At 43.0% G+C, this 23530-nt stretch overlaps 2 protein-coding genes across 9 annotated transcripts; both read right to left on the bottom strand.

The window, feature by feature from the left end:
* Positions 1–290: 290 nt before the first annotated feature.
* On the bottom strand, positions 291–10600 carry dbpb (D site albumin promoter binding protein b). 3 transcript variants are annotated; one of them, XM_037074752.1, is made up of 5 exons: positions 9413–10600; positions 8931–9213; positions 7794–8234; positions 3694–3950; positions 291–2797 (listed from the first exon to the last, which is right to left on the bottom strand). In XM_037074752.1, the coding sequence occupies exons 2-5, from the start codon at positions 9118–9120 to the stop codon at positions 2552–2554; spliced, it is 1134 nt and encodes a 377-aa protein (XP_036930647.1). In that variant the 5' UTR covers positions 9121–9213; positions 9413–10600; the 3' UTR covers positions 291–2551. The 3 variants fall into 3 exon arrangements, with proteins under 3 accessions (XP_036930647.1, XP_036930648.1, XP_036930649.1); XM_037074753.1 differs by having other exon boundaries at positions 291–2767; positions 9413–10590; XM_037074754.1 differs by lacking the exon at positions 9413–10600 and having other exon boundaries at positions 7794–8721; positions 8814–9074.
* A 1242-nt stretch (positions 10601–11842) lies between these two features.
* On the bottom strand, positions 11843–21938 carry si:dkeyp-69b9.6 (zinc finger protein 865). Of its 6 annotated transcripts, none has more exons than XM_037074746.1 (4): positions 21325–21937; positions 20791–20907; positions 15764–18244; positions 11843–15472 (listed from the first exon to the last, which is right to left on the bottom strand). In XM_037074746.1, the coding sequence occupies exons 3-4, from the start codon at positions 17793–17795 to the stop codon at positions 13101–13103; spliced, it is 4404 nt and encodes a 1467-aa protein (XP_036930641.1). In that variant the 5' UTR covers positions 17796–18244; positions 20791–20907; positions 21325–21937; the 3' UTR covers positions 11843–13100. The 6 variants fall into 6 exon arrangements, with proteins under 6 accessions (XP_036930641.1, XP_036930642.1, XP_036930637.1 ...); XM_037074747.1 differs by having other exon boundaries at positions 17579–18244; positions 21325–21886; XM_037074742.1 differs by having other exon boundaries at positions 11843–18244; positions 21325–21938.
* Positions 21939–23530: the final 1592 nt, after the last annotated feature.

Below are 23530 nucleotides of genomic sequence, written 5' to 3'. Positions count from 1 at the left end.
TGGGCAAGACTGCACATTTGGGTCGCTTTGTCCATTAAAGGAATGTACACAATGTGAACAAAACAAGAAGGATTATCAAAACAACTGGTCTCATGACATTTCACTGCATATTCTAGTCTTGTTATCAGGCTTAAGTAAATAAATAAAGAAGCGTTCCCCTGGAAATGTGACCTCTGTTGCCCATTCTCTCTGTCAAAGCACTAGCGCACAAATCTGAAGAGAAGCATGCAGAACCGCTCAAAAAACAACAAACATGCGCTGAAAACACCTGAGAAAAGGCGAAGCAGCAGTGAATGAGAACAATCTTTTATTGGTGTATTTGGAAAAATCTTGACTACATCCAAATAACCAGCACCACGTGGGGCTGGGCACCACGGACACCACTGATGCAGCAGGGCAGTTGTAGTTCAATTAGAGTCACTAAAAGATTTATCAACCACATCTGTGAGGATATTAGAGACTAAAATCCTGTTGGGAGAGCAAACAATCACTGATTGAGGTGATAAAGGCGGAAATAAACCAACAAAGAGCATACTGATGGTGTGCATAGTCCGTACACCGCTGGAGGAACAGAGGAGGTCATCGTGAAAGGTAAAGTCCACGTGAACATCATGTTCACATTACTGAGCCACGCTCATGAGGTCCATGTTCAGAGAAGGTTGGAAGTAGTGTCCGAGTGATGTCTGGAGGTCTGAGACAGGATGCAAATGGCGGACAGTGAGGGGTTTGTTTTTCTATTTGAATAGTCTTTCTGAGGAATACTGGAGATCAACGATGTTTCAAGGTGCAACAGATAATGTTCATCCAAAGAAAGAAAATCATTCGATAATATAGAACAGCAACAACAAGAGGGATAATCATCATAACCATAACAATAATAATAGCAGAAATGGTAATTATTCATCATGGTCGTTAAAGGGGATTAAAATCACACTCTATTACTAGTCATCCCTTCCCCTAGAAACATAACATAGTGTACCATGCCCCTGTGTAGGTGTTGTGGGTACACAGAGAAATTTATAGATACAGTAAAAAGTAATAACAGGAGTAAACAGTAAGGAAAAAAAGCACTAAATAGCAACAAGCTTTGTGGATCAACATAGGAAAATTTTGGCTTTTATTTCTCCCAGAAATCTGAGAAATTAACACCATTCCACTCAACGGGGGTATTAAAACCCATTTCCTGGAATACATCAAATACACAAAATAGTATAGGCCTATCCAATATACACAACATTCTTCCCCCAACCCATAATAATGCTAATTAAAGTGTGTTCATGAAAAGTACAGTAAAGTAACAATGTGCGTTTTACCGGGAAGATTGGTTACTTTTTTTCAGAATACGTCTACAACACTGAGATTTGAAGTGCTCCGCACCGGTCGAGGCGCAAAAGAGAGAGACATGGGGACAAAAACGTCGCGGGGAGAGTTTTTGCACGTTGCTGCGAGGGGACTGGCTGCAAGTGAGAGCAGACAGAAATAGAGCGGTTGGATTATAGAAACAGAGGAGAAAGAGAGAGAGAAAGAGAGAGAGAAAAGTCCCGACAATTCAAAGAGAGGGATCCAGAGCAGAGCAGAGTCACCCGGGGCATCACAACAGCAGGCTTTCACCAGCTTAGGTAAGATACGAAAAACACCAGAGCAGATTAAAAGCACTCAGCTGGGATAGAGCAAGAGAGCTAGAGATTCAAAGATACAAGTACGGACTAGAGGAAGATGTACCAATCGCATAAAGTTAAGCTCAAAGTACAAATAACAAAAAAAAAAGGTCTGGGAATTTAGTTAGAAAGGATGAAGTTCTATAAAAGGCAAATTAAAAAAGAAGAATGCACGAGACGAGTGCTGAAGATAGTGCTGGACTGTTTACACAGTGTCTCCCCTTGTCTTTCTCTGCGTGCCCCGTTCCCGGTGACAGAAACATAAACAGGAAAAAGGAAAATTAAGTGCTTGAGTAAAATCCACAAAAATGTTGAACTATACGATTATAAGATCATTTTTGCTCTCTATATTACAATTGTTACATGCGTCCTCGCCCCCGCTGCTGCATCCTGACTGCGATAATCAAGTCGAAAAAATACCCATCGATGGCTGATCACCTGTTAAAACATCTCCGGACTCATCTATAATAAAAAGATATTCACCATAGCTTTGCCCCCCCATCTCTATGTCATGTAGAAAATATACAAAATTATTCTCCAAATTTGCTCTCCCTCTAATTTTTTCTTTAAGTATTATAAAAATATACAATTCTCCAATAACAAAACTCTTAAAAGTCACATCTGTTCATCTGTTAAATTATTTCTCTCTGTCTTTCACTTTTAAGAGCCGACACCTCAACGAAAACAAGACACCTGAGCTTCATTACACAAACTTTCCTCCTTGTCTTATACATTCATCATCATAATCATCAGCTTCGTCACCGTCATCATCATCATCGCCATTTTTCTTCACCCCCATTCTGTCCATCGTGCCACCCTGCGAGATATTCAGAGTCATAGATTTAATCCAGCTTTTTTGCTCCTCCTCCTCCTGATTTCGCTCCTCGCCATCATCACTGGTCGGCGAGACGGTTCTCGTATTTACTAAGGATGTTGCGACAGCGGCCAAGTTCCTTCCGTATCTCGGCCACTTCCTGCCGGAGGGCGGCGTTCTCTCGCTCCAGGTAGGCGGCGCGCACGGAAATCTGGTTCTCCTTGAGGCGGCGAGCGTCTCGGGAGCGCTTTGCTGCCTCGTTGTTCTTGTATCTCCTGGTCCAGTACTTCTCATCCTTTGAGGGGACAGACGGAGACACCACACACTGATTACCTCAGTTAATCGGGAAATTAGAGTAGTTTTATAACAAAGTACAACATCAAACAATCAATGAATGGTCAGACTTGTTTCTGAAGAAGTATGTAGTACTCCTGCGCAGCCTAACTTTTATCCTGTTCTTGGTATTGTGGGTGTTTTGGCTGTGAATGAGCGTGGGACATGTTCCTTTCAGATCCTTCAGTGTGGTCTGTCCGGAGTTTAGTGTCTGAGAGCAAATAAAGTATGCAAACAAACTACATCTGACTACTGGAGGAATGACAAACACTTTAAAAAGAGAATTTTGTGTTTTTTTCCACCATTTGTCCACTTCACCTCGTACATCTTATTAGATCATCCAGTTTTTAAAAATAGGACATGCAAGATGTCTTTTGTTTTTGTTTTCTGTTTGTTAATGTCCTGCTTTGTTGATATGTAATGCTTTTATTCTGAATCAGCTTGTGATATTTATTTCGAAAAGAGTTATAATAGTGTAAAAATGTGTCATAATGTAAGTTAGTCGTGGCTTTTTGTCAGTGCCTATTTTGATAAAAAGTTTCCTCAAGTTTGTTCTTTCTGCTCTCGCATTGCCAATTTTGACTCTTAGATGTGTATGCTTCCTTTAATCCGGTCATGTGTGCCTTAAAATGAGAGCTTAAACAAATAACCAATTACAAAAAAGTTGATGTGCATCCCTTTTCATAATCTGTTTAAATTCATTATCAAGAAAAATAATAACCATTCTCTGATTTTAGTTTATCAAATGTGATGACTTTCTGCTTTATTCTTTGTGACATCATTCTAAATTAATCATGTCTGAGTTTGAGCTGGTTGGACAAAATAAGCACCACAAGACAGAATGCATTCATCTATGATTCCTTTAATCATTTTGCATTGAAGACTCACCTTCAAGCTGTCAGGCACCAGGATCTTGCGGGCCTTCTTGATCATCGGCTGTGGCTTGAGCTCCTCTTCGCTGAAGGAGTGCCTCATGTTGTCGAAGTTCTGCTGGCCAGAGGAGTTGGACATGGTGTCCGAAGTATCCATGTCAAACAGGCCGACCGCATCGGGCCCGCTGCCGGTGGGCGTCAGCAGAGGTGGACAGGAGGACCCGGAGGAGGAGCAGGGTGACTCACACGAATCGTTCATACTCGTCTGACTCCCTGAAAATTAAACGAACAAAGAACAGTGCGTGTTACATGCTTTTCGCTCAACTGTGTTTATCCTGAAATTCATAACACTGTCAGACTTGGATGGGGCAGCTGCTCAATGAGACAGCAATATTACCACGCGCAGTATTACACGATGATGGCCACCAGATGGAAGCAGAGAGCTACTTTCTTGGTGTTATGAACGACCAACAACATTCCTTTGCCCTTCACTGCCTCCAAAGACCTGAGGATGAGTTTATATCTGCCTTCAAAGACAGGACAGTCCTCAGGGAAAACATAACTCCTAAAGAACATTTTGCCAGTATACCCTGCAAATACATGTACTACATTACATCTACATTAGAAATACAGTTCCAGGTCACTGTAGTAAGTAGCTTTTAATATAATTTTTTAACAGATCCCCTCTATCTAAACTCTTTATATCAAGAATTAATTTACATAATCTATTAAACATCTACAAGCAGTAACAAAAAACACCATCAGAATGGTTACAATAGATCTTTCATTGTGTGCACTACTGCTAAAAGACACATAACTACAGTCCTGACGTTCCTGTACAATCTCCTGTGTGCTTCAACAAATCACAACCACATGAGTTCAATCGGTGCATGATATTGGCTATTATCAATAATCAAAGCCACAAATTCTGGCAGACCACAGGCAACATCCTGAACTTAACAGGACAGAGAAGTCTAAAAGTGGAAATGTTATGTAACTTTCTACCCCTCCCCTTCCAAACCAGTTTCTTTAAGTGGGGCCACTATAGGGCTATACATCACCCCACCCCCTTTAAGGCCCAATGCACCTCACTGAACCAACTTTCCTTCCCTGTGAGAGCACAAATCTCCACCCCTCACTGTTCCTATCACAGCTCAATCAGCACTCTTGTCAGAAAAAAAATTATCAAATTACAGACTAATGCTTGTCAGACGCAGTGCATCTGATAAAATGTACACTTAACACAACCCTTCAGCCTTAGAAGTGACCACAGGATTGCATCAGCCCTAAACTAAACCTGCACTGTAAGATCCACAAGGCTGGTGATTAATGCGGACTATGTGGAAACACTAATCAGGAAAAAATATAAAGGGACACAATGTTATGTGCAAAAAAAACACAATGCTGAGCACTGTTGGTTGCAGAAAAGCACCAGTATGTCCTCTATATGTGATATGGGTGTTGCTGGATGTGTAATATATACATGCAGCTGTCACATGAGCGGTGATTGTGTAACAGCCAGGTTATCGAGGGAATCCCAACAACCAAGTGTTTCATCATGACAACATGTACCACTATGACAGTAAAACAAATGATAGAGTGCTTTCATAAACCAAGATAAAGTCAAGCACATCCCATGATAAATAATCAGATGGTCTAAATATGAATGACTCTTGGTGGGATACTGTGGGTGACCAGGTACCACCAACAATAGAAAAATATGCACATTTTCCTTTGTATGTATGACAAAACCAGAAAATCTCTGCCACCTAAATCGCACAGCAGGTGCTCAGTGAAGTGTTTTTGTTGAAATGAAATCCTGAAGCCTTCAGCCCACCTGTGGTAGGAGGTTGCCTCTACCTGCTTTTTGAAACGCAGACATACTGAATTGATCTGGCTCATTTCTGTCCACGTGTTTCTGCCCTCAGAGAACAGGAGGCTTTCACTTTTGAAGAAATGTCCAATATGTGACTACACACATTGCAGGACTCGTACAACAACATTCCTGACGATGCTGTGATGGCCAACAGTAGCCCTGCTCCTTCTGCGATACCTAATTTGACCATATGTTGTTAGGTGTTGCCTCATTCATTACTGATGAAGCAGCTGTGGGTTGGGCACCTTAATGACAATACAGATTAGAGTACAAGTTTGATGAGAATTATTCACTCTTCAGCAAAGTCATCTCAGACCATTGATCCAAAATACAACCTGCATTCTTTCTAATGGCCAACAGGGGGAGACGTCACTTGGTTTCAAAAATAAGTATGGGTGTATGTCAGCATATGAAAAAATGACCCAACTTCTCTCTTGATTCATCACCTCAGTACACATCTTCTTAATGAGTTTTTGGTCTGAATCACTAGTTTCATTTCTACCTCAACTCAAAATGGTTAACATGTCCCCACCTCTAGCCTCTCATCCGAATATGGTCGTGTCTGGCTCCAACAGTTAACATTGCAATGGCTGTAATGCCAAACTTGAGGCTTCAAAATATGCCCCTCTGGCAGTGAGAGTATTTTCACAATCACTGTCAACTGTCGAATACTTTCACTGAAGAAGACTTGAAACTAGCGCTTGAGACCAAAAACCCATTAGGAAACTGTTTACTGAGGTACTAACTCAAGTGAAAGCAGGGCCATTTTTTTATAAGCTTACATATAAGTTGGGGGATTTGCCTCCAGATAATCACTTTCTATTTTTGACTGTAAGCCTGTTCTAAAGATGCTTCCTCTTTCAGCTCTGTCAAACCAATCATTGCTGGCTGACGTTAGAATGGTTACTACTGATGCACCAGCGTGGGAAAGGTGCCATGTATAAAGTATATTGTGATATTTAATGTTGATGCTCACTCTGCTTTTAAATATATTTCAAAACATTGAGATATATAGATTATCACTGTACAGCCTAAAAATATCACAATACTATTCTAAAGCCCTATCAATGAGGATTTACTTGTAATTATGATCTCAAATTTGAAGTAAGTCTAGTATTTTATATAGAGAGGTTGTAATTCAAATGTACCCAACAATATAAATGCAATGTCAGAGTTATTAAATGTGCACTTTGACACTGATAGACTGATGGAAAGGCCCCTGTTCAAACACGGAATAAAATTATGGTCTGGATATCAGTGTACTTAATGTCATTCATTGTTGATCAAATGTTCAGTTTGAAGTCCAGCAGCAGCAGCAGGAGGAGCAGCAGGAGGAGCAGCAGCAGCACAGGGAAACTCTTCCTGTTGCTCCGCCTGGCCCTCCCCCTGTGGGCTCCTCCTCCCTGTCCACTGGCCCTGCCTCTAGTTCTCTCACTCCAGTACTCTCATCAGCCTCGGCACGTGTACTGACGCGTACACATGGCTGTGGCGTGTGAAGTGGGAAGAGATTTAAAGACACGCAACCGCAAACACTCCACACACACTCTGTCTCTCTGTCTCTCTGTCTCTCTCTCTCTCTCGCTCTCTCTCCTAGTACTGTTTTGACCCTGCTGTACATAAATAATTGGCTGGGGCTGAATGCTGATTCTGTTGTACACCCCGGCACACAGATCACATGCCAAAACCGAACCAAACCACTTTGTCATTACTATGACGTTGACTCATCACATAGCTCCAGACTTAAGACTTCACTGCACATGTTGCTGTCAAACCCCTCTCCCTCGCCCAACTTTTTCAACTGCAAAATGAAAACCACGTCTTGGCTGTTTTGCTCAGCTGCCATTTCAAAACTCGGCGTGTTTTCTCTGTCAAGTTGACTTTGCATTTGCGCGCCATGTGATTGTACCTCCTGCCTTCGGTTCGTCCCCACAGGACAGAGAAATGCTTGGTCACCATGGTGTTTGTGTGAGTTGAAATGCTGACTCACGAACCCCTGGGAACATTGTAAGCACACCACCCTGTAACCTTGATTACATCTCACCCATTATTGAATTGTAGGGTCTACTAGTCTCATATCAGGGGACAATTTGTCTCTTTCGGCTTGTCAACTCTGCAACATTTGCACAAGCCTCTTCCATGATGTTGCTGCTCTGTGCTGATATGGACAAAAAAAAACCTTGAAGAGAAAACCATCCCTTGTTCATATTTCACTGAAAATGGTTCCATGCAAGTTAACTCACCATGCAGACAGTCGTTCCCTCCAGAGAGGCTCTGCTGCTGGGCCACCTCCAAGCCGATGAGCGATGGAGAGGTGGAGGAGGAAGGTGATGAGGATGTGGAGCCTGGGGATGATGGCGGTAGACACTGGGAGCTCTGGTTGGGGACAGCTGACTGGGAGCTCTGTGAGGGGATTTGGGCCGAGCTGGAGCTGTTGTTGTTGTGCATGCTGCCCATTCCATTTTCCGTCAGAAACTCCTCCAAGTCCATGTACTGAAGCTGGAAGAGGCCCCCATCGGCGGGCAGGGTGCGATCCCACAAGAGGGGCCCCAAGAACTGGTTGAAACTACCTGTGCCACTTCCACCACTTCCACAGCCATTACTGCCATTGGTGCCTATTCCACTGCCATTCCTCATGGGGCACACTCCCAATGAGTCCTCATCAAGGTCCAGCCTCTCTTTGTCTGCCAGGGATAGAAGAGAAGGATTAGTATTAGCACAGAGTGAAGATGACAAAGAATAACTTTGGTGTGACATCAACTCTCCATATTGGTGGCAGGTGTATCCATAAGAGGCGCTTGTGGTGAAATCTCCCTACCATGCTAAGTCTCACACTCACACAATCACACACAAAAACACACTCACAGATGGACCAGATGGTAGCTGAATTGCGGCATTAAGCGAGAGCCGAAACCAGTTTGTTGTCATAACATATACATAAGCTCCTGAGCAAATCTCGCAGTAGATGGAGGTACGTTTTTGGCACGGCCTAGCAACCACGACGCATGCCTGCGCAGCATTACGGCTAAACCAAAACACGTTATCACTCAGCGTAGACTGGATCCCAATTTGAAGTCGCAGCAAGGGATTATAATCCAGGTGACTACTCATCAGGGTCAGGGTGGAGGCAGCAGGAGTGTGTGAATGTGCGTCAGACTTTTGTGTGGAGTTCTGTTCAGAAAAATATGACCAAATTTAGTGTTTGTTATATAATTATGTTACATTTTTGTATTGCAATAAGAGCAGCAGTGGGTGGAACATACCCAGAATGATTTCTTCATGCTCTGTCATTGCACATATTGAAGCAAGGTGCTGCTGCTGCTACACATAAACAACATTGTGACATGGCACTAAGTCATCAAACAAGAAAATTTCCTCACCTTTCACATCGCACAGGGCTTTTAAGCGTTGGTCTCCCTTCATGGGGTGCTGCAGGAGGGACTTGAGTCCTGTCATGGAGTTGAGATGCCCTCCTGTGAGGGAGCCTGCAGGCTGAGTGCAAGTTCCAAACTGGGGGCTTGCACCAGCTGGGAGGTCGGGGGTCGGAAGCTGGGTGAGCTGCCTGGACATCCTGGACCGGTCGGGGTCGCGGAGAGACACCTGGGGCACTTTGAAGGGGTGTGACGAACTGACCGGAGTACCTGCCAATAGTGTGCTGGGTGACTGTGCGTGAGTGTGCAGGAGGGGTGGAGGGCGGAGAGAGAGAGAGAGAGAGAGAGAGAGAGAGAGAGAGAGAGAGTTTTGAGAAGTGCCCGTGCAGAATAAAGCAACCATTGTAACGCATTAAGCATTGAATTAATGACGCAGTTTTGATTACACACTGACAACTCGAGTCAAAAAAAGAATCGCATGCAACTTTTACCTTTGACTCGCAGTTATGGAGACTTCCTTATTTCCTCGTAGAAATATTCTCGTCGAAATATTCCATTGCAGTTTGACGCTGCTGAAGCTGCACAAGTGGATCAGGCTGTTATTCTCTGTGGACCAGTGTGGGAGGGACACTCAGACCATCTGAGTAGGAATACTGTCCATAATAATAAAAAAAGGCAACAAAAAATGACAGTAAAATCCGGACACTTGCACGGACGAGAAAAATATTACAACTTAAGGAGTAAATATCCCGCAATATCGTCCGGTGATCAATGAGAGGAAGAGCCCCCCAAAAATAGTTGCAAAAATCAAGTCTCCGATAAAAACAAAACAACCGAGTCGAAACAGTGTGTCGAGAGAACACACACGCACGCACACACACAGAGCGACGAGGGCAGTGGCTGTGTTGGTCAGATGACAAGTTGTATTGGTGTTTGTCTCCTCTGCTGTCGCGCTCTGCTGTCCGTCGCAGGGGGAGGAGGGGTCGTTTCCTCTTTCTCCGTCTGTACTTTTTTTTTTGTATCCGGTGGATCCAGTCACGGGCGCACGAGCCTGGGACTGTGTTTGGTCCGTCCGACCGTCCTCTCTCTCTCTCTCTCTCAGCTGGAACGGACACGGGCAGTTCACGTGACGTCACGCCTCGCGGAACAAACGAGCGAGGCGCGAAGGGGGCGGTGCCGGGCTTTAACAGACCCCGCTTATTATTTATGAGACACACCTACCCTCGTGCCACACTTCGAGTAGAACAGCGTGTTTGTTTTGTCTGACAGGTACCAACGGTGACTGATCATAGTGTGTGTATGCAGCAGCGATAAAAACAGAAAAAAAAAATGCGTCAGCTCTGATGTGACCTGAAACAATCTTTACACCAGGGGGCCATTACAAATAACTCTTGTGATTCTGCTCAAGATCACTATTTTAGAACTTTGCCCATCTCCATTAAAGCAGAGTCTTGCCTCTCTGTAATAATCAGGTAGTGCAGCATGGCTTTTCCAGTTTCCTTGTAATCCACAGAAAACGTGAGTGTGCCGTTTTTTCAGGCGAGAGGAACGCTTCAGCACGTTGCCTCCCGGCGTACAATAGCTGTTCCAGCTCACGTGTATCCAGCACGCGGAGACCAGGCCTGTCCGCTCGCGGCACCGCCTCCGATTGGCTCCGGGAGGTCGGCGCTCCGCCCACGACGACTTCCTATTGGACAGAATTAGGTCGAAAAAAACCCCGCCCGCTCGGATTCCCCCCCCTGCATGCCACTGCCGCGTGAGACCAGTTCGAAACACAAAGAGCGCGAGGGCTGTCTCGTCTACTGTATACATGAAAAACATAGCAGGAATCCACCCCGTTTGTTTTTTTGTTTTTTCAGAGAGGGACTTTGCAAAGTTGACGTTTGAGTGGCTGACAGACTCCAACTCAAGGCTCCAGTGAATAATGGAGCGAGAATGATAATAATGTAACAGTGCCGTCAAATTCAATTAATTGTCCTGAGAACCCTTGATTTTCTTTCAAATTAATCTACCCATGTGGAAGTCCACCTGTCTCCCCACCTCAAAATAGCAGTCAGTGTGAATAATCAGGCATAACAGATGGTTTTTATCATCAGTCTGAATGCAAATGCACAACCTTGTGACTTTAAAATTACTTAAAGGTGCGGCACCAACAACATCCCTCACAGGATATTGTGGTTGGTGACAGTCATATAGATATCAAATTATTTAGCAACTCTTTTCCAGCAGATCACTCATTTGGAATAACAGAATTGTGGTTGTCCTTAACAAGTTGGTGTCCTGAATTTACAGTTAACAAAAATGCAAAATAATATTCACTGAAATGTCAAATTCTGAATTGAACCACATTTCTAAACATTTTGGTGGGATTACTGAGTGGTACTCAAGCATTTTGTTTACTTGAGGCATTAATGTTGTAGTAAACAGAAGACAGGCACATAATTCAGTCACACAACACACAGACTCTCCAGTCCACCCCCTATCAGTGCAAAATCCATGTGACTGCCACACTCATCCACACCAGGCCAAGAGTACAGTATAAATAAATGAGTTGCCTACTGCCATCTTGTGGAGCTAGGAGTAAAAGGTTCTACCCAGCCATTTATTTCAAGCATGGTGATGATATGCTGCAATTTTTAACTATAGAAAAGAACTACTACCCTTGAGTAATCTGGCCAATAACATTGAAAATCCTAAATACTTAATGGAAATGTATTGGTATATCAACTACATCCTGAAATCCATGTAATCCACAGAGTGATATGTAATTCACACAGGACATAAAGCTAAGTCTAATTGTAAAACTTCAATATTGACTTTGGTTAGAGTTACAACTTACTCATATTCAATCACTAGCTATTTATTCTTTCTTCTGGATACTGCAGTAAGTAACTTTAAATGAGAAATGAAAGGAAAACAAATGATTACACTTAAGTTTTATTCATTGCTGAAATATAATCAACTACTGACTTCTCAGTAAATAAAGTGATAGAAATCTACTAAAACTATCATTTCTTTAGAAGAAAAAAACAAGGCTTGACAGGGATATGAACATTTCAGATGTGAATAAAGTGACATGATGAGCTAAAAACTTATTTTTCTTTAGAAGAAAAAAAAAACAAGGCTTGACAGTAAGAATATGATTGCAACTCAGCAAAAAGTAAAAGGTAGAAGGGGTTAAGTATAAGATTGGCATGAAGACTGATTGGGTTACACACATAAATACATGGAATATTACATTTGTTTCTATTATGATAGGTCCTTGTCTTTAACACACCGTGAAGTACTGTAGAAATAATCACTGCTAAAAAGAGCATACAAATAACATGAGATAAACATGTGTTACAGTCCACTTGTTTAACCTGTTTTCAATCTCTTGGTATAAAAGCTAGTAATATCTCAAATAAATGAAGTAAAGTGAACATACTAAGCAAGGCTTTTTGTAAGTTTCTTCATTTTGGCAGGAGAGGGATCCTTGTAATGCTAATTACCAGCAACTTTATCTATATTTGATTCAATCACTAGGGAATATAGAGCAACTTTCAAATCATGTTTAACACTACAAACTTTTGGGGATATACTGAATAAACCATCACATACTGTAGGAGTGATTTCACAACCTCAGCAAAAAACTTGACCAGAGAACAAACATGCACTGACAAACTATCAACAAAGGTCTTTGTCCCCCTGCCCCTACTCCTAATAAATGCACTTTACATTTTTAAAAAATCCTCAGAGCCTTTAAGTGAACAACAACAAGACAAAGTACACGGCAGAGACGTTTATCATACAGCAAGAGGTGTAGCAGGGATTCTAGTTATGGGGAAGAGAGATACATTAGCAGGTCATTTCACCTAAACTTGTCTATTAACTGCACAGTGTCAGCCAAGCATAGTGTCAATGCACTTAAGGGGTTAATGAACCTATGGAAACAGTCACGTCTTTGAAAACACCTTCCAATATAATCTGGAAGAATTTCTGGTGATATCTTATAGGATGCTCTACAGTAGTTGTTAACACACTCATTCTAATAGTCAGCAGAGTAGATGTCAACAGAGACATGAGGCAAATTCTCCTAAAGGCAGCATGTGCCTTTTCAAGTCCCTTTTTTTCACACCTTCCCATTTTAGAAATGAAATATCCCTCCTGTATGCCACTCTGTTTTCGATACCAGGATGCTCAATATCTGTATGGTCCCTGTAGGTATGGTATCTCCCCCTCACCCTCCTGGGTCTGTCTCTCTCCTGGCCTTTTTGAAAGCTTCAGCCTCTTAGCATCTCCTCGCTGCAGTCCTTTAGCCTTGCGGCGGCAGGATACCTTGTGCCTGTGGAGAAGTGTTGCATTCCAGAAGCGAATGGAGCAGCGTCGGCAGGAGAAAGTCCCCTTGGCACGATGGGAAGCCCGATGGATGAAGGCTGCCAAAGGCCTGTGGGACTGCTTCCCACATACGCTGCACCTTAGTCGCTCCTGAGTGGTCGAGGCTTTTTGTGGGTGTTTTACTGCCATGTGGACTAGCAGTCCCGCTTTACGGGAAAACACAGAATTGGGGCACATAGGACAGCCAAAGCGTTTCACAGGGACTTTGAGAGACGACAGGATCTGCACCTTCATCCCCCCAGTGTTGACAAGCTTATACCCACCACCACCTGATCCTCCTCCTCGCCTAATTGTCAAACGAAGAGAGCCTTGTTTTTTATTCGACTGCCCTCTTATTGTACAACTTATCTTTCTCTTCTTTCTGCTTCCATCGAATCTGACTAAATCTTGGGATTGCCATTTATTTTCCCTCCAATCTTTCCTGTTGGACTTTTTTTTTTTCTTCTTGTGTCGCCTCATGTCATCCTGTGATAATTGGATGCTGCAGTCAAGGTGTTGGTGGGGCTGGGCACCTGACTGATGATGAGAATGATGGTGGGAGTGATGAAGATGATGATGCAGATGATGATGTTCAGTGGAGGGCAGTTCCGTAAGGGGCTGGAACGGGGCTGTGGTGTGAAGCGTACGGCTACGGGATCCAGCTGGATATATGTGTTCTCCTTTCACCCCGGCTGGGGAATGAGGGTGCTGGGGGGCCATGATCGTTGAGTTTGGAGGCAGAGGCTGCGAATAAGATGGAGCACTAGAGGCTGAAGAATGGGCTGCATCATAAAAGAGAGGAGAGTAACCAGCTGGTGGTTGTGGGGGTGGCTGCTGGTGGCCATGAGTGACAACACTAAGACCCTGCCCTCCATGGGCTTCTGCAGAAGGAGCCATCTGTAGCAGGGCATTGGTGGCAGCCTCACTCTCTGATGCTGACTGATTAACATCGCTCCCACCTCTGTTGTCTCCAGACCCACTGCTACCTTCTTGTGGGTTAGACGGTTCAGTGCGGGTCATTCCATGCTGCGACTGCCTATGTCGAGTGAGGCTATTAGAGTAAGCAAATGCTTTCCCACACACCTCGCAGCAGAAGAGCTTTTCACCTCCATTTTCATGAACCGTCTGGTGATGGGCAGTCAGATGGAAGTGATGGCGGAACGACTTCCAACATATAGCACAAGTGTAGAGTCGAGGAGGAGTTGGGGGCTGTGGTTGAGGCGGGGGTGGAGGCGGCTGTGGCTGGGGGTTGGTGTCTTGAGGCTTGACGTCTTGAGAGTAGTAATAGGAGGAGGTGCTTGGTGCTTGGTTTTGGCTCCTGTCTTGGGCCACGCTACATTGAGGGTTTGGGTTAAAGCTGTTAAGGTTCTCCGCAGCTGGTGTTGTGGGCACCTCTTCCATCTCCCCTTTCTGGTGGAGTTTGCTATGCCTCCTGAGGCTCTGGGAGTAACCAAACTCTTTCCCACAGATGCTGCATTTGTAATTCTTTGCCCCAGAGTGGACTGTTTGATGCTTGCTGAGATGGAAAGCCTCTCTAAAATACTTTCCACAAACAGTGCAGTGATGGGGCTTTTCTCCAGTATGGATGCGGTCATGCCTACGTAGGGTCTCGCGACGTGCAAATCCCTTACCACAGACACTGCAGAGGTGAGTGCGTGGTAGCCCACTGGGACCCATTCTGGGGGTGTATTGCCTACGTTTGGGGGCCTGGGGTCCACCAGGTGCAGGATCTTTCTTAGCTCTTGGTTTGCGGGGACGTTTTGGTTTGGCAGCAGGATTCTGTGGGTTGCTGCTCATAGCCTCCTGGTTCCCCACACCTCTGAAATTCTTATCCATACCAGATGTTGATGATGGTGAGCCCAGAGGACCTAAACCAAGACCACCTAGAAGACCTCCTATGATGTCTCCCCTATCATCCCCTCTATTTCCACTGTTACTAGCCGCTGTTATAGCAGAGATTGCATTATTGACAGAGCTAGTGACATCATCCTCTGAGTCATCCAGTAGAGAAGAAAGGGGCAGGTGTGGCTGTTGCTGCGGATGGTGGTGCTGGCTGTGGCTCTGTGAGTGTGGATGCAGTGTTGGGGCCAGGGGTGCCTTTCTCAGAGCTGGGCCCGCCATCCCACTTCCACAGGGGGAGGCACCAGAGTAGCATGGAGATGGATTACCTTGAGAACGGTGGTCGTCATGGTAGCCTGTGTAACGATTCCGAGAGTAGTCAGTGGGGTATTTACCATCTGTTCTGTCCCTGTCATTTGAATTCCCTCCCCTTCCAGACTGAAACAGACCATCACATCCTAAACCTGATTTTGGTTCTCCTTCCCCCACAATGATTACACCATCTTCTTCCTCAGTTTTCCCATATATAACCCCTCTATTGCTCTGATAAGTTCCCCCTCCTCCGTTACCTCCTCCTCCACCCCCTCCCCCGACTCTGTCCTCACCATCAGTTCCTGTCTTGCTGCCCCTTTGTTTGGGTCCCCTACCTGGCTTGCCGCAGGTGCCTGAGGCAGCATGGTTGAGTAGAGAGGTGCTCTCACGGAAGGCACGACCACAGGCAGGACATCGGAATGGCTTTTCCTCATGTATCTTCTCATGGCGTGTCAGTGACTCTCTACGATTAAAAGCCCGAGAGCAGGTGGAGCAGCCATATGGGCGGGCTGAAGAGTGTATAACACCATGTTGCAGGAGATGCCCTTTTTTCTTAAAGCCTTTGCCACAATCAGGGCAATGAAATATTTTGTCTGGGCTAGGACATGAATTGGGTGGGGGTTGTGTTTCTTGGGTCGAATGGGGAAGGCTTGGGTCAGGCTGTGTTTTAATATGAACAGGGTTTGGGCCAGTAGTGCTAGTATTGCTAGTACCTGCTGCAGTTGGCTCATGCATGCGCATATGCCTGCGAAGGCTTGAAAGGTGAGGGAAGCTTTTGCCACAATCTCCACAGCTATAAATGGGCTCTGAATCAGAGTCTGTGGGGTTGGGCTGCATTGAGCTCTGGTTATCAGATTTAGAAAGGTGAGAATCATTAGTAACTAGTACTGAGGCAGCAGTGGAAGAGGGAGCAGAGGAGGAGGAGGAAGAAACTACAGATGATGATGAAGATGATGAGGCAAGAAGGGATGACGGGTCACCACCCATATTTGACATACCAACCCCACTCCCAATTAAAGCTGGGGGCTGACCATGACTAAGCCCTCCACCATTACTAGTAGTGCTGGGATTACCACTATGGCTGCTGTGGCCATGGTTGCTGGCACTATTGCTAGCATTATCAGATTTTCTCTGTGGCAAATAGCCAGCCATAGCTTTCTTCCTTCTACTGCTACTGCTACCGCTACTACTACTTCCACCTCCACTGCTTTCCCCTTTGCCATCTTCTTTAGATAAAGATAAATGGAGTGGCAAGGGTAGGGGCAAACCAGCTTCCTGTTGCATCAGAGAAGCTATTTGATTTGATGAGAGTACAGGGATGCCCTGGAAGTCAAAGCCACTCAGTGATGAGGGCTGGGAGCCTGGATGGAGCGGGTGGTGAGGATGAGAATGAGTGTGAGGATGAGAAAGGGTGTGAGGTGGAAGCTGTTGCTGCTGGGGAGGCTGCTGTGGGCCTTGCTGTGGCTGGGGAGTGGAGTGGCCATGTGAGTGAGAAGAATGTAAAGCAGGCGGTGAAGCAAGACTAGTACTAGGTTCCCCACCTGTCTGACTTAACCCAATCCCTAAGTGGTTATGTGTTCCCTGTTGAACAAGAAACTGCTCTAAACTAGCATTAGCAGGTACCCCAGAAAGGAAATACTGATTTGCAGCTAACATGCAACTAAACTGTTGGTGAAGACTCCGTGCATCAGACTGGGCCCCAACCAACTGGTGTCCCAATGAACTAACTGCACTGCTGCTAGGAGGATTATTAGAAGTGGCCACAGAGGTTGAAGGGGAAGGAGAGGAAGAGGAGGGACCAGATGATGCTTGGGGGACAGAGAGGCCGGGATGCAGAGGAGGAGGGGGTGGAGGTGCTGATGTTACTAATCCTCCTAATCCCCCAGCGCTCCCACTACTGCTACTTCCCCCAGAAAAGTGCTCAAAACGGCCTACACCTGGATGTAACTGCTCCTGTGCTAGTGCTGCCTCAGACGGGTGGAAAGAGCGCAGGAACTGTGGGTAGCCTGAAGAATGGCTTGAGCTGCTGCTGCTCATCTTGCTTGACTTTGAACGAGAGCTCTGAGATGAGGAAGGCTGTTGTTGTAAAGGTGGGGGAGGAGGGGCACTCATCTTGGCAAAAATGGAGGCAGAATCAGAAAAGGCGTTACCTCTAGAGCCCTGCAGGGGGCCCAAGCCAAGTCCAGACAGAAGAGCTCCAGAAGACTCAGCCTGCTGCTGCTGCTGCTGCTGGAGTTGATGCTGGTGAAGTTGCACTTGCTGTTGATGCTGTAGTTGTCGATCTAAACCAAGGCCTTTGAATTGGTGGGCCTGGTGCCCACTTAACATCTCTATAATGTCCAGATTGTATTTTCCAAATTGGAACATTTCCCACTCACTGGCACATGGGGGTGCGGGGGCCAAACCTCCAGCGCTAGGAGCAGAAACAATGATCCGACCGCTGACTGGTGACAGTCAAACTTTACCCAAAGGGTGAGGCTATGATACTATATTTTCCAAAACTACTTGGACGTCTTAAATATAAAGTTCGTCTCTCCAGATAGTTTACTTCTGGTGCTGCTACTCCCTGTTGATCATCCACTGCCCACACTCTACTTCCAAAATGAGTGGGGTAGCCAGGAAGATGAGTTTATGATCAAAGGGTAAAAGTGTCTTTTTAACAGGTAGATGAGTTCCACCTTTTTTCAAAATTGCTTAGAATAGTTTAAAATGAGAAGCAGTTCAAATGACTTCTTCTTGCTTCCTTTGCGAGTTATTGCGTTGACATTTTCATTCATCTAAGCAAGATTCCTCATCCGTGTTCAGCCAAGAAGTTCCTACAGTTGGAAAAAACAAAATTCAAAAAGGGATGATAGTCATAGAGGGAAACATGACCATAATTCTGAATACAATTAAAACCTACTGTCCATTAATAATTTAACTTATAACAATGTGTCCCATCTATTAAAGTTAATCTATATGGACAGAAAACAAAGTCTGTGTTGTGACATTACAAAACATAGAGATTTTTGTCAATGGCCCACATTAGGGGATATGACGTCACAATACTTATGCTACTTGATATATTAAGTGAGAGTTATCACTTGTTTCTTATTCATGTTGTAATATTCCAACCAAATGTTTTTTTTACTGTGAGCCAATTAGCCCCTAAATTTAAGTGAGAAATGTGACCAATATACAATTCAATTACTAGTCACACTGAATTTTTTTTAAAAACATTTTCCATTTATCTAAGCTGAAGAAATCTCTTGCCAGATCATTCTACTTTTACAGCCACTACAGGCTAATAAACATATGCAATCTCTTATATTTTGTAATAACTTACCATGATGTGGTTCTGCTGGAAGGAGGCACATGTTCAACATTCTTACTGTCTACACAGTGAGAATGCTGTTCATAAAAGGCCTCAGTCATAAAGTTGAGTTAGTGGTGAAATGATGCATTGACCTAACTTCCACCAATGTTACATACTGGCTTACCTAACCCTTTAACCCTTAGAATGTGCATACGTTTTTTAATGTACAACATCTTACACTGTATTTGTGTCACCTCAGATGACATGTGCAGTATACATACAGTGTATATGTGGCTATTTCTGCCAGCACCAAATATTTATTGAGGAAGAAGTAAAGACAGAACACGGAAGGGTGCAGCAGCATTGCATGAAAAACCACAATAGACAGAAAATGCCTCTCTTTTGGTTAAATGTATGCATGGGTATATAACTGATTTGGGTTCTATCCTATAATACTTACACAGGTGGCATCAATGCTTCATTTCACCAGTTGCGCTGTTAGGAATTAGGGGTTGACCGATATGCATATATGAGACCAATTTACATTAGCAGTAAAAATGAAACTTTCATACAATCAGGGATCAAATAAACAAGTACAATTTTCTGAAGAACTGATCTTCAGTACAGCTTTCAGGTACTGTGAGTATTTTCATTTTCTGTAACTTTGTACTTCATCTCCATTTTAATTTATTTCATAAATTTAGATACTACTTACTCTGTAGATTCAGATTATTCAGTGTTCATAGGCTATTAATTGGGATGTGTTACCAATCAGATAGTGTTGTGGGTGGGACATTGTGTGAGAGGATGCTGCATCAGAGCCAAAGTAGCACATTTTAAATTAGTTAATTCAATTGACAATATGATAGAAAATCACCAGTACTGATACTTGGAAAAATGCTGATAATCGGTCTACCCCTATTAGGAATTATTAACTAGTAATTAATACCACAAGGTTTCTGAAGAGTTTCCTAGTTTGCATTTTCTGTCAACAGAAGATCTACTATCACACCCCAAAAAAAAAACTACACAATGTATTTCACAACTTACCTGCAGTCATTAAAATGGGTTGATTATAAAAATGTATCAAATACAATTTAATTTCCATTCAGTTTAAGATGTTACTCAGCCCTAAGAAGCTCTCTGTCACATTTCTGTACACTTTAAAATTTAAAGAAAACATTTTTCCTTTCCAATATGCAACTATTCATTGGTCATTACTGTGGGACTCCAAATCAAAGAGCATTACTAAATGTTTTAAAATGCAGGTCAACCTGCCCTGCAAAAGAAAGTTAATTACTTACATTCCGTCCTTGTTTAGAACTGAGGTGAGCACATTTTCCTGCCCTAATGTTCACCATACTTTTACTGTTGACTTTTCTCATTTCATTTTTTTGAGGTTGTCTGTTATCAGATAGTGACAAAGGTACAGAACTAATCAGGTCATTAAACAACTATAAGTTAAATTATTGGTTCAAAATCAGTCGGCACAATGTAAAAACTACGGTATATCATGGGATTTGTCTTTTCTTTCATAAATGTTCTCAGAGGAATGCTAGAGGTGGGCAGTCACCTAGGCGTAATTACACATTTTCAGTTGTGTTCAAACAGATGACCAGCCTGTAGATAACAAGTTACATCCATTCATATGGCACATATTGCATTTTGTTTGTGATTCACTCTGTGCATTAAATCATGTTTATTTTTATGTAAAGCACTTTGTTACTGTTTGCACCATCTGGTCAGATACAAAGCTGTTTTTGTACTTTCACCCACCATGTGCAGCAACAATGAAGTTGAATCGTATCCAATCTTACTCCCAACTACAATTAACGATGAGCTAAATCTGCTATTCAAGTACATAAATACACTTCTCATAGCTAAAGAAGGCAGTCTAGAAATGTTAACTTTCGCCTTATGCATGATTCTTTAGCTGCATGACTAAAGGCAATTTGTTAAAGTTGAAATTACCCATTCTCATTCTTCTTGTGAAAAGGCAGAAAGTGGACTGACTAGGGCAGGATCGCTCACTGTGAATCTCATTTTGCTCACCTCTTCAAATCTTACCTTTTCCTCTTATCGATGCGATGAACGTAGCGGGGAGTGAGTGAGTTCCCCTGGCAGATGAGGGAGATAATCTATCGCATATTTGGCCGCGTCTCATTTTAATGTAAATCACCAACCCTGCGAAGAAGAGAGAGAAAAAATGAAAATGCTCACATTACCATCAGTAACACACCCGCTGCACAATGTAAACATTAGCAGAAAACCTTACAGGCGCAAGTAATAACGGATGCACTCGAGGTAGCATCCTGAAATAGTATTGGCTAGCATTAGGAAGAGGGGAAAAAAGGAAAACATTGGACGCGCTTGCATGAAAAACTTCACGGTTCTCCTTAGCATCATTTTTTTTTTTTTACACTGGCTCGGCGTGTTCGGCTACTCGGTGCCTCACGCAATCTAGAAAAACCACATAACCGCCGTTGCTAACGTTAGCCATCCGTCCAAGCCACAATATTAAAAGCACGCCGACTACCGTTAACATTACGATGCTAGCGTTAGCATATACATCTGCGTAACCTATATTCGGCAAATGTTTACCTACGCATCCAGTTGCAGAGCACAGTTGCAGATGGATGAGGCCTGTCACGCCTTCTTCTAACCGCCTAGCTAGCTATCGTCCGCTTCCATTTCTGCGTGCTGTTTTCCAGTCGTTAGCCAGAGCCATTTTCACTGATGCTGAGCTGGGTGAAAGCTTACACCGTTCCCCGCAGAAACCAACGCCGACGGATAGCGCAGCCGCCTCCTTCCCATTTGATTACGACAAACTTGTGCGGACAAGAGATCTTTTGCTAAGAGGTTTCGACGGCCGAGAAAATTTTGGGTGGTCGGTGATAATATTTTTGGGTAAAAGTGAGTGACGTGTGCTCTCTTAACATTGGTCCTTTCCGGCCCTTGTAATATTTCCGGGTAGCACTAGCGGGGCTCACGGGCGGTTGTGTCGGGCTCACAGCGGATTCAGTTTGGTTAAAGGGGGATCCTGTAATCCTCTTCCACAAAGGTCACACATCCAGACAATAAGTGCCCATGTCACTTCCTCAACCCGTCGTCCGATTATATCTAAAGATACCCAGGCTTAGCGGGAGGTTGATCACTTTTCCCCAGGCTACACATAATGGCTGATGCTTACAGGCCTATTGTACCTTATGAATATGATACCTTCAGGCTGTATATGCTTAACATTAAGAGAAAAGTGCACTGTAAAGTGTATTTTAGAGGCTTTTCATCGTGTTGTTGTTTTGTTATCAATGAGGTATCTTGATATGTTTTGGTTTAGAGACAAAACGTTTACTAATTATTCAATATCTTATTAAAAGGGGTTATCAACAGAGTATATCCTGCTATTGATATTATATATTCAGGCCATAGTCTTCAAAATACAAACCATCAAGTGAAAATGTGCATCATGGAGAATTTTCCTTCTGTTGTCTCATCCAACAATAATTAATTGTTATTATTTTTAGATTAAATACTAAATGTTTACTAATTATTCAGTATCGTATTAAAAAGGTTTAATCACAGAGTGTATCCTCCTATGAGTATGATATTTTCAGGCTGTAGTCTATAAAATACATACCATTAAGTGAAAGAGTCAATTTTAAGGTGTATTATAGAGGTATTTTCGCTGTTGTTGATCGGGTACCTTGAGTCTCTTATATTTTAGTCAGAGAGGAAATGTTTACTAATTATTCTATATCTTACTAAAAAGGGTTATTAACAGAGTATATCCTCTTATAAATATATATTACATATGCAGGCTTTGGTCTTTCAACTACATAACATTTAAATAAAAAAGTGCATTATTAAGTGTTTTATTGAGGATTTTCCTTGTCTTGTTGTTTTGTCCACTGACATTTAAGTACATTGAGTCGCTTATATTTTAGTTTAGAGATGAAATGCTTAGTAATTATTCCATATCTTATTAGAAAGGGTTAATCACAGAGTTCATCTTACTTTGAATTATGCCATAATGTAATTGTCTCTATCACTGATGTACTTTTAACCAATTTTGCTTTTATCATTAGGCCTACTAGCTTGTTTTATACATATTTCTAAAGAAACTGTGTTACTCTGTCCTCTTTTTCATTGTTTCAGTATTTCTTGTCTGTAGCAGTGTTTTGTAAGCTACAGTAAGTGTAGCTTAAGTGTAGTTGTGAAAAGATGTTTGACTGTGTGGATCTTTTGTCTATCAGGTCATCTGGTTCCCTTTTCACTATTATTTGAGGTACTTTTTTCTGTATGAAAAGCGCCATATAAATAAAGATTAAAATAAAGGAACATGATGCAGTAAAGCAGAATGAAATTGTGTTTTCCTTTAAGGTCAGTTCTTTTTTTTTTTCATCCTGAAAACAAAGGGATTTTGTTTATTTTGTTTGTTAAGGCACAAAGAAATCAGCAGGTGCATATGTTTAACTTCTAATTAAAATGTCTGTCCTAAAACTAAATAGTGCACTTTTAGGTGTTACTGTTATTTTTGTGCACCTCTGTGCAGTTGTAGTGTAGTGACTTCAGCTCTGCCTCCTTACACTTGTATACTTTCCTAAACACAGTGAACAAAATTAAACATGGTAGCATTATCATTTTCAGATTTTCAAGAAATATCACAATAATACTGTAAACATGACTTAATTCCACCATGATAACCGTGTAGTGAAAGTCTGATCAGAATGACTAAATGCTTCACATACGTATATATGCGTTAAAAGATATGCATCATGTATGAATGAATAAGATAGATGGTAGAACT

This window comes from Acanthopagrus latus, chromosome 17 (assembly GCF_904848185.1).
Source record: "Acanthopagrus latus isolate v.2019 chromosome 17, fAcaLat1.1, whole genome shotgun sequence".
NCBI lineage: Eukaryota > Metazoa > Chordata > Actinopteri > Spariformes > Sparidae > Acanthopagrus > Acanthopagrus latus.
Note: the sequence above shows the minus strand (reverse complement) of the source record. Positions and strands in the feature narration are given on the sequence as shown.